Source organism: Palaemon carinicauda, chromosome 39 (genome assembly GCF_036898095.1).
Source record: "Palaemon carinicauda isolate YSFRI2023 chromosome 39, ASM3689809v2, whole genome shotgun sequence".
Taxonomy (NCBI): domain Eukaryota; kingdom Metazoa; phylum Arthropoda; class Malacostraca; order Decapoda; family Palaemonidae; genus Palaemon; species Palaemon carinicauda.
In genome coordinates, this window is record NC_090763.1 from 46,284,625 (window position 1) to 46,296,556 (window position 11,932).

General features: G+C 35.8%; 2 protein-coding genes across 2 annotated transcripts in view; one reads left to right on the forward strand and one right to left on the reverse strand.

Moving 5' to 3' along the window:
• The window catches only part of Tmhs (Tetraspan membrane protein in hair cell stereocilia), a 189,357-nt gene that overhangs the window by 84,614 nt on the left and 92,811 nt on the right, over positions 1–11,932 (forward strand). The window lies entirely within an intron of this gene.
• The window catches only part of LOC137630903 (uncharacterized), a 72,051-nt gene continuing 60,814 nt past the window's right edge, over positions 696–11,932 (reverse strand). The window contains exons 9-10 of the mRNA XM_068362440.1: positions 11,064–11,240; positions 696–3,048 (exon numbers count right to left, since the gene is read on the reverse strand). Of these exons, the coding sequence (XP_068218541.1) occupies positions 2,621–3,048; positions 11,064–11,240 (605 nt within the window). The 3' untranslated portion in view covers positions 696–2,620. The remainder of the gene's footprint in view (positions 3,049–11,063; positions 11,241–11,932) is intronic.

Here is an 11,932-nt window from a genome sequence, read left to right on the forward strand (position 1 = left end):
ATATGTATATTGATTTTAAAAATCACGTATAAATGGAGAAATCATATATGAAATTACAAATATAACCTGCATATGCTCGTCACAATAGGCCGTTAAATACAAGTGTTTGTCTCAACGCCTCTTCATCTGTAACCTATATTTTTAGGATGCGGGTGAGAAACATATTAGAGAAGTGTGGAAGTGTTACTGTGTTTGCCCTGGGACAAAATTAGAGTCGATCATAGTGAAAGTTCAGTGGAGGAATATATTGCCAGCCCATGACTTCATCACCTTGAAACACCAACCCCCATCACAAAAACACAACTGTATCATTCTAAAGAAAGTTTAATCCAAGAAGCAGACACTTTTGATATTTATGAAATTATACATATAATGTTATTGGTTGCTAGCGTATGAAGCACAACGTAAGGATATAGTATACAGGCTACGGACTTCTTCTGATCAGTATCTGGTAACAACAATTTGTCTTTCTGACCTCGGGTTCTTTATTTGTATAACACACATCAAACATCTTTGTTTCTTTGACTGTATTTGCTTAAGGCCGGGTGCACACTAGGGACTCTTTGGCGCCACAAAGCCACAGCATCGTGTGGCAGGGATGTGGTCTCCCATAGGTTTCCATTGTTTTTAAGTTTTGCTGCGCAAACTAGTGACTCTGTTGCGCCACAAAGCCACAGCATCGTGTGGCAGGGATGTGGTCTCCCGTAGGTTTCCATCGTTTTCAAGTTTTGCCGCGCAAACTAGCGACTGTGGCAAGCGACTGTGGCTCTCTGTCGCTCATCCTCGCCACAGGCGTGGCGTGGCTTTGTGGCGCCACAGAGTCGCTAGTGTGCTCCCGGCCTAAGAATGGTACAATTGTGTTTCTATGATGGTGGTGGGGGTGTTTGAAGGTACTGATATCATGGGTTGGCAATATTTTCGTCCACTGAACTCGTGCTGTGATTAGCTCTAAGCTCATCCCGAGACAAACCTTACCAGACTTTGCTAACATGCGGGCGGGAAACCACCGTGAAATTATCAGTGCCCTGAAAAGACAATTGTGCCAATTAGTATTTACCAAGATATTCTCAGTTGCCCATGTTTCCTGATCTTTCAATTTTAACAAACTGTCCCAGTCAGGTAAAGCATACACTATAGAAATATATATATAAAAAAAACTACAAAATAACAAACCATTAAGATCATGACCTTGGTATGATTTGAAATGTAATACTAATTTTGAGAACATTGCGTCCTGCATATTTAATGGACAAATAATCGTACATTTCTCATGTTAAAATCACCCGGGTGAACTTAGAAACCTTCTTATTTCGACCACAAAGTCGAGTATATTATACATTCATACAGAATACAGGTACATAAATTGATAGACGAAAAGACATTTATACAATGAAAAGTGATTTCCTTAACCCTGATAGATTTCGAATGAGAAAATCCTCACGACTGTCGCATTTTTTTTCATGTTTCTTTTTCCATGAAGACCTTCGCCCTACATGATATACTATTTTCCTCGTCCATTTACATGCCATTCGAACCGCAAAATCTCCTTACTTCCACTTCGTGGAAAGTTTATTCCTTAAAATACTTTAACTTTCACCTGTACTAATCCACTGTTTATAATGTTCATCGGGCTTATTGGGAACACTATCAGCAACTGGATATAAAGAAGCCAATATCTTAAAATGAAACGCATGTACAAAAATGTAATCAAGAACCTTTAAATATCAGTTAAAAAGGTGGCATTCCTACCCAGCTTAATGTTTCCACCACTTCAGTATCTGAATGTGGCAAGATCTGGCTTGCAGTCATTGCAACTCAAGTCTCTTTTCCAAGGGTCATTGGAACTCAAGTCTCTTTTCCAAGGGTCATTGGAACTCAAGTCTCTTTTCCCAGGGTCATTGCAACTCAAGTCTCTTTTCCAAGGGCATAAAATAGAGAGGGAACAAGCAGTTTCCCTGGCATACTCCCTATTCTCAGAAATAAAACCAGTAAAACTTACAAATGAGAAGCAAATAATATGAATAATCGCGACGTCGTAGCAATCATGTTGATGGCACTCCATATAAAGTTCTTCCTACTGGCTAATGTATCTTATACGAAAGTTCTTTATCATATTAATACTAGTAGTGTTAGGACTTACATTTTTACAAGCAATGATATGGTTGAGTTATTAGCATTATGTACCTATACAAGAGTAAGAGCATACACAGAACTCGTTACCCTTGGAACGTAAATACAATAAGGCCAAATTATACAGGAAAATGACAGTGTCTTCTTTTTCTCCGAAATGTGGACTTTGGGTTGAGCATTGTCACGATTCCTTACACTTTTCAAACTGCAAAGAACGCGGACAAACACGTAGGTATTGTTATTGCATTGTGTGTGGATATGATCGCCACACCACTCAATAGCTGGAGAAACTCTGGATTATTAAGGACAGGAACAACTAACTATGTACAAGTACTGCTAGATGGGTGGACTTGTGACGGAATTCTGGCCTCTTAAAGGGTTTCGCTTTTCCTTATTTTTCCCAGTAATTCGTGAATAGAAATAGTGCTAAATGGAGAATAAAAGGGGAGCTAAGCATATGTAGGCAGAAATGGTGGTGATAACATTTTTACTAGGGCCATATTACTAGTCCCCCAATCAACCCTAATGCTACGAGGGCAAAGTTTTTGGTAATCTGACTCAGCAACGAGTCGGATACCCCTGAGGCAAAGCCGCTGCTGTACTGCGTGTTGGAGGAGGACGTTCCTAACGAGTTGTCCATGTCGTTGTTATCATGAAACAGAGGCTTAATTTCGGGGAGAGATGCGCTTTCCGATGTAGGTATGGAGCGGCCCTTCTCGTATTTCTTCCGTTGGAGCCAAGGCTCGAGGCCCGATCCCTCGTACGTCTTAAACACTTCATTGTCCCCGGCATCAATGGGAGTCTGGCCTGCGGGAACGAAGCCAGGGGAAGTTAGGCGATTGTCGTCCTGATCAACGCGGTTGGTCTCGATGAAGTTCGGTAAGAGGCGCGGTGGTGTTGTCGTTGGCGGAGGAATGTCTGGAAAAAAATAGGGATCAGTTGTCCGATCATCTTAGACATAAAGATAACAATACAATAATTTTGTCGCAAAAGGAAATATATATAATAAAGTATTATTATTTTGGCGCAGCAAGTGACATAATTGATAAGAATACTCGAAGGATACTATGTCTGTACTGCATTTATCTGAAAAGGAAATACTGGGACATGTTTCAGATTCATCCTTCTTAAATCTGGAAATACTGGGACATGTTTCAGATTCTTCCTTCTTAAATCTGGAAATACTGGGACATGTTTCAGATTCTTCCTTCTTAAATCTGGAAATACTGGGACATGTTTCAGATTCTTCCTTCTTAAATCTGGAAATACTGGGACATGTTTCAGATTCTTCCTTCTTAAATCTGGAAATACTGGGACATGTTTCAGATTCTTCCTTCTTAAAAGGAAATACTGGGACATGTTTCAGATTCTTCCTTCTTAAAAGGAAATACTGGGACATGTTTCAGATTCTTCCTTCTTAAATCTGGAAATAATAATATATTTCCACATCTCAAATATGGAAAAAAAAAATAGTACTAAATGTCAGAAGAAGAAGGAGACAGTGGAATTAATATATTTCCACATCTCAAATATGGAAAAAAAATAAATACTAAATGTCAGAAGAAGAAGGAGACAGTGGAATTCATTATGTTCGTGATTACCTCTCTACCTATTTTCCCACTTCCTCATTCTTCCGTTCTTTAACACTTTGGCAAACAATGACCTGAAAAAAAAGACCCTTTGACCTAAATTCAAAAGAAATGGACGCTCTCCTTCGTCTGCATTCATATATTCATTTGCCTGCTCCTGACGCTGTCATCTTCGCGGTTCATAAGACTCATTTTCCCATCTTTCAAATTCTTAAAACTAATTTTCCATTGATTGGTCGCTTTCGTTCGGAAAATTAAAGAAAGTCGCATGATTTCTACCTTGATGGTTATTAAGATTTTTTCTTTAATGGTATTTCTAATTTTGATAAACATTCTATATATGACACGAGTCTGTCTTCATTCTACCTTGATGGTTATTAAGAATCTTTCTTTAATGTTTTTTTTTAAATTTTGATAAACATACTACATATGACACGAGTCTGTCTTCATAGTTTATATATAACATATCCATTTTAACGTTCTTACTGAACTTAAAATATTTTATATTGTTCATAAATATTCATGTAGTTTATTTCCTTATTTCCTTTCCTCACTGGACTATTTTCTCCGTTGGTCCCCTTGCGATTGTAGCATCATACTTTTCTAAGATTGTATTATTATTATTATTATTATTATTATTATTATTATTATTATTATTATTACTATTATTATAGTAATAACATTAAAATGGATCTTTCATAAACTATAAAACAGACTTATATCAGCCTGTTCAACATAAAAACATTTGCTGCAAGTTTGAGCTTTTAAAGTTCCACTGACTCAACTACCTGATTAGAAAGATCATTCCACAACCTGATCACAACTGGAATAAAACTTCTAGAAACTGTGTAATATTGAGCCTCAAGATGGAGAAAGCATGACTATTGGAATCAACAGCATACTTAAGTATTACGAATAGGATGGTACAGTCCGGGAAGACAGTAATAATAATAATAATAATAATAATAATAATAATAATAATAATAATAATAATAATATTACTGCAAGTAAAAACTTAAAGCCATTAACATATCTCTGATAGAGGATTGTTTTCACTCTCTCTCTCTCTCTCTCTCTCTCTCTCTCTCTCTCTCTCTCTCTCTCTCTCTCTCTCTCTCTCTCTCTCTCTCTCTCTCTCTCTCTCACACACACACACACACAGATATATATATATATATATATATATATATATATATATATATATATATATATATATATATATATATATATATATATATATATATATAATATAGATAGATAAATTTGATTTTATTCTTTACTGAAAATGCCCACAGCTACCATATAATCACTTAAGGACCTTAAAAGCACACACACACACACACACACACACAAAAAAAAATAATAAATAAAAAAAAATAGGAGTAAAACAAGAGTATATTCCAAGACAGTGCGCCAGAGTAATTGGACTTCTTTGGGAATTAATGTTCACTTAAACTAGTTATCTTTACTTGGATCAAGACATTTATTGAAGATCCAAAGGAATTATACTACAGTACATATGAAATTAACAAATTGGAAATACAAGTGAAATGGTCTAAGAAATACAAGTGAAATGGTCTAAGAAATACAAGTGAAATGGTCTAAAATAATGACGAGACTGGGCACACAGTTCTTCCTCTCTCTTTATAGGCAGTTCATTCTAATAGCCAGGCCTTCTCCATCATGAGGCTCAATACTACACAGTATTCTAGAAGTTTTATTCCAGCTGTTACCAAGTTGTGGAAGGATCTTCCTAATCGGGTAGTTGAATCAGTAGAACTTCAAAAGTTCAAAGTTGGAGCAAATATTTTTATGTTGACCAGGAAGACATGAGTCTTTTTATAGTTTGTATATGACATATCTGTTTTTGGCGTTGTTAATAGTTTATATAGGACATCTGTTTTGACGGTGTTACTGTTTTAGAATGATTTATTGTTAACTTGTTCTCATCATTTATTTATTTCCTTGTTTCCTTTCCTAACTGGGTTATTTTTCCCTGTTGAAGCCCTTAGGCTTATAGCATCTTGCTTTTCCAATTAGGGTTGTAGCTTGGCTAATAATAATAATAATAATAATAATAATAATAATAATAATAATAATAATAATAATTACATGCTAATGCCTATAATCAGAAAAGTTATATATTGAAAATGGTTCATAGAATATCCTCTATTCACTATAGTCCATTTCTTTTAGCGAGGCAGATTTGCACCGACTCGCAGCGGTGTCCTTTTAGCTCGGAAAAGTTTCCGGATCGCTGATTGGTTGGACAAGATAATTCTAACCAATCAGCGATCAGGAAACTTTTCCGAGCTAAAAGGCACCGTTGCGAGTCGGTGCAAATCTGCCTCGCTAAAAGAAATGGACTATAGTTTACATAGTTATGTAATAAGATAATCGTATCGTATCGCAATAGCTTCGAAAATTTTATAAAATAAACTAACAAAAGGTCATCAAAAACCTTCACTCCTCTTTTGCTTCCCTGTGTTTTACATGAATTTCCAATGTTTTTCTATTTACCTTTAAATTATTTTCTAATAATTATTTCATCTTTCTATTTTCTATTCGTTTTTGTTTACGAATATTTCCGTTCTGTTTTTTTTCCCCGAGTACCTCTCTTTACCTTTCTCAAAATTCAACCATATACACTGTATATGGCTGAACAATTACAGTGCAGCAATTAACCCTTTGAGTGAAAAAGAAAAGAAGTATTCTATGAATCAAACAAAATATGCTGACAGTGAGATAACCCCCCTTCTCTCTCTCTCTCTCTCTCTCTCTCTCTCTCTCTCTCTCTCTCTCTCTCTCTCTCTCTCTCTCTCTGTGAACGTAAATAATCCAACATTTCGTGAGGACATAAACCACAAATACAGACTAACTTCCACACAAACAAAAGCAGGACCATCTCGACTTTTACAAAAGGAAAACAAACAAACTCACACACACACATACATACACACACACAAGGGTGGGTGATAATTAGGTAGTCACGGTGGCTTGTGTGCCCGGCTACCATGGAATGAGATTGCTCGAGGAGGAAAGGAGGGGTCTTCTCCTCATATATTTCCCCTCACCTCCCTCTCTTTCCTCACCTGCTTCTCCCACTTCGCATCCCTCATCCGATTCTTCCTTCTTCCTAATCCAAGAGAGAAGAAGTTTTCAACTCGACGTCATATCTGGACTCGAGTAATCATTCTTATGAATTTTAGGTTTATGCAAAGGAAGTCGTTAAAGGCGCTGTTTGAGTCGAAGCTTCATTTGCATCTCATTGTTTCACTTCAGGTGGAGTTTTACAGGAGAGGAAAAACACACGGACATACAGTGGGGGGGGGGGAAGGGGGGGGGGGGCATCCGGACACATTTCTTTGTGTATATTAGACACCTGAAAGATTGAAGATATTAAGGCTTTCGAGATGAAACTGAAGACATTCTTGTTTTTTAAGTGCTTCGATAATGTGGTAATATTATATCTGAAGAAAGTGAAACAGTTTAGTTTATTTCAATACAGTGGTTTAAATATTGTCACCACCTGCTGTAATAGGAGTAATACCACAATAATGTCTTTCTACATAAGTATGATAGGCTGTTTACTATTTAAAATATTGAAACCTTTGCTAGAATGTCCAAAAACAATTTCCAACAATTTTTTTTTTAAATTTTCTACTGCTTAGACCGACCGCTTGGTGATGCTTACCAGAAATAGCATTTCTTCACAAATTATCACCAAGAATTCCCATTAATGACCATCTATGGGAGGCATTTAAAAAGATAAGGAATCTAGAAATAAAAACTATAGAGTATTTTACTCAATGTTACACGGCTTTTTATGGTGCATTATTTACTGCAATATGCAGTTGCTACTTTGGAATGAAAATATTGACCCTAAATAATTCGAACCTTCAATAACAATTCTGTAATGGTAGGAAAACATTAATGTGGAATTGACAATAAACGAGCGCACATTGAATGCTTTCAAAATAACATGATAAAATGACTGTGGAGGTCCTGTAGACAGTAGGATTTCCCTGCTGTATAGGACCAAAAGAGAAGCCCGTAAAGTAAGTACAGGTCCTGTAGAGAGTAGGATCTCCCTGCTGTATAGGACCAAAAGAGAAGAAGCCCGTAAAGTAAGTACAGGTCCTGTAGAGAGTAGGATTCCCCTGCTGTATAGGACCAAAAGAGAAGCCCGTAAAGTAAGTACAGGTCCTGTAGAGAGTAGGATTCCCCTGCTGTATAGGACCAAAAGAGAAGCCCGTAAAGTAAGCACAGGTCCTGTAGAGAGTAGGATTCCCCTGCTGTATAGGACCAAAAGAGAAGCCCGTAAAGTAAGTGCAGGTCCTGTAGAGAGTAGGATCCCCCTGCTGTATAGGACCAAAAGAGAAGCCCGTAAAGTAAGTACAGGTCCTGTAGAGAGTAGGATTTCCCTGCTGTATAGGAAAAAAACCCCGTAAAGTAAGTACATAAACACATATAAACATGTCTATTTGTATGTTTATAAAATCATGTTTCTGCTTCGGTCAATTTGAAGTGACAAATATTCCATACCAGGTAATAAAGAAGATATTGTACAGCTCAAATCAAGCTAAGTTTCTCTTCATAGATTATATATTTTTAAAAAAATCTATTTCCATGTTGTTATTGATCTTAAGGTATTTTACATTCATTGCTTCTCATGTAGCGTATTTGTTTGCCGATTTCCTTTCCTCACTGGGCTATTTTTACCTTTTAGAACCCTTGGACTTACGGCAACTAGATTTTCAAAGTACGGTTGTAGTTAAGATAATAATAATAATAATAATAATAATAATAATAATAATAATAATAAATGATAATAATAATAATAGTAATAATAATAAGTGATAATAATAATAATAATAGTGATAATAATAATAATAATAATAATAATAATAATAATAATAATAGTAATAATAATAATAATAGTGATAATAATAATAATGATAATAATAATAATAATAGTAATAAAAATAATAATAATAATAGTGATAATAATAATAATAATAATAATAATAATAACACCAACCATATTACGACGACTGTTTAATACCCTTGACAGTGAGGCATTTGTTAACTGAATGTCCCACTTATAGCACAGAAAGAAATGGATATGTTTGAGGCTCGGGGTTCATCCTTGCCAAGATCCTTGGACATGATGTGTCGTACAATGCTAGTGGCATTTTTAAATCTATATCAGAAGCAGGTTTTCTTAATGCTATTTTAACTTTTATGACATCTTTACTTTTCTGGTTTTAAATTGAATATTCTTTTGATATTTATTTATAAAAAACGATATCGGCGTGAATGTCCTTTGAATGTCAGGATGCCAGAGAACTTCAAATCAATCAATCAATCTCTCTCTCTCTCTCTCTCTCTCTCTCTCTCTCTCTCTCTCTCTCTCTCTCTCTCTCTCTCTCTCTCGTGCATCTTTTTAGTGTGACAGGGCAAACACACCGAGATTCATCTAAGATATTACGCAAATACAACTACAAACACCATAATTAGAATTGTAATAAAATAACTATTGTGAAGTGTAAAACGCATGCAATAATAATAATAATAATAATAATAATAATAATAATAATAATTAGTAGGTTGGACAGGGCACTAGCCACCCGTTGAAATACTACCGCTAGAGAGTTATGGGATCCTTTGACTGGCTAGACAGCACTACATTGGGTCCTTCTCTCTGGTTACGGTTCATTATCCCTTTGCCTACACACACACACACACACACACAGACTGAATAGTCTGGCCTATTCTTTACGTATTCTCCTCTGTCCTCATACACCTAACACTGAGATTACAAAACAATTCCTCTTCACCCAAGGGGTTAACTATTGCACTATAATTGTTCAGTGGCTACTTTCCTCTTGGTAAGGGTAGAAGAGACTCTTTAGCTATGATAAGCAGCTCTTCTAGGTGAAGGACACTCCAAAATCAAACCATTGTTCTCTAATCTTGGGTAGTGCCATAGCCTCTGTATCATGGTCTTCCACTGTCTAGGTTGGTGTTCTCTTGCTTGAGGGACCACTCGGGAACACTATTCTATCTTATTTCTCTTCCTCTTGTTTTGTTATAGTTTTTATAATTTATATAGGAGATATCTATTTCAATGTTACTGTTCTTAAGATATATTTTTTCCTTGTTTCCTTTCCTCACAGGGCTATTTTCCCCGTTGGGGCCCCTGGGCCTACAGCATCCTGCTTTTCCAACTAAAGTCCATTTCTTTTAGCGATGCATATTTGCACCGACTCGCAACGGTGCCCTTTAAGCTCGGAAAAGTTTCCGGATCGCTGATTGGTTGGACAAGATAATTCTAACCAATCAGCGATCAGGAAACTTTTCCGAGCTAAAAGGGCACCGCCGCGAGTCGGTGCAAATATGCATCGCTAAAAGAAATGGACTACAAGGTTGTAGCTTAGCAATTAATAATAATAATAATAATAATAATAATAATAATAATAATAATAACAGGTTTTTTTCCTGTTGGGGCCCCTGGCCCTATAGCATCCTGCTTTTCCAACTAGGGTTGTAGCTTAGCAATCAATAATAATAATAATAATAATAATAATAATAACAGGTTTTTTTCCCTGTTGGGGCCCCTGGGCTTTTAGCATCCTGCTTTTCCAACTAGGGTTGTAGCTTAGCAATTAATACTACAGTAATAATAATAATAATAATAATAATAATAATAATAATAATAATAATAATAATAATAATAATAATAATAATAATAATAACAGGTTTTTTTCCCTGTTGGGGCCCCTGGGCCTATAGCATCCTGCTTTTCCAACTAGGGTTGTAGCTTAGCAATCAATACTCCAATAATAATAATAATAATAATAATAATAATAATAATAATAATAATAATAATAACAGGTTTTTTCCCTGTTGGGGCCCCTGGGCCTATAGCATCCTGCTTTTCCAACTAGGGTTGTAGCTTAGCAATTAATAATAATAATAATAATGATATATTCATTTCAATGTTACTGTTCTTAAGATATTTTATTTTTTCCTTGTTTCCTTTCCTCACTGGGCTCTTTTACCCCTGTTGGGGCCCCTGGGCCTATAGCATCCTGCTTTACCAACTAGGATTGTAGCTTAGCAATTAATACTACAGTAATAATAATAATAATAATAATAATAATAATAATAATAATAATAATAATAATAATAATAATAAAACTCACAGTTCACTGAGCTATTTTCCCTGTTGGATCCTGGGCCTATAGCATCCTGCTTTTCCAACTAGGGTTGTAGCTTAGCAATTAATACTACAGTAATAATAATAATAATAACAATAATAATAATAATAATAAAACTCACAGTAAACATTGATGTTCGAGTCTACTTCCCCGATGGAATTTTTAGCGACGCAAGCGTAGTTGCCGATATCGGCAGCCGTGAGGTCTCTTATGGCCAGCCTCATGTGAACCGAGTAGCCCCCCGGTTTGTTGTGCTCTTCGCTCACTTTGTACTTCGAAGACGACATCAGCATCTCGCCTGGGGGGGAAATAAGAGCAGAATAGATGGTTTGGAAATCGAGAGCCTTTGGAAAAGATTGCCTTTGCGCATTCAGTTATACGTTTATCTAGAAGAATGAGATCTAATGAGATTTAATACTTTTAAGGCAATACGCATAGGCCTATATGGAATTTGTTTAAGCTTGGGTTTTTATAGGTATACATTCTGTAATTATATACAATGATTGACTACTGTATAAATCCCATGAAATATATTCTGCATTCAGTTATACGTTTTCCTAAAAAAAATGAGATTTAATACTTTTAAGGCAATACGCATAGGCCGATATGGAATTTGTTTAAGCTTGGGTTGTTATAGGTATACATTCTGTTATTATATACAATGATTGACTACAGTATAAATCCCATGAAGTATATTTTGTATTCTTTTACTTCTTTACAAGAACATAAGAGAAATGAAGGCAAAATTCATTAAAATAAACTAGGAAACAAAGTACACCAACCAGGAAATAGAGTACGCATACTATCATGTGATAGTAGAAATGATCCAATAAAAGGATGATTTGGAATAAATGATGGTTATTAGAGACAAACACCAATGCGGAGGAGAGAGAGAGAGAGAGAGAGAGAGAGAGAGAGAGAGAGAGAGAGAGAGAGAGAGAGAGAGAGAGAGAGAGAGAGAGAGAGAGAGAGAGTGATTATAAAATCCAG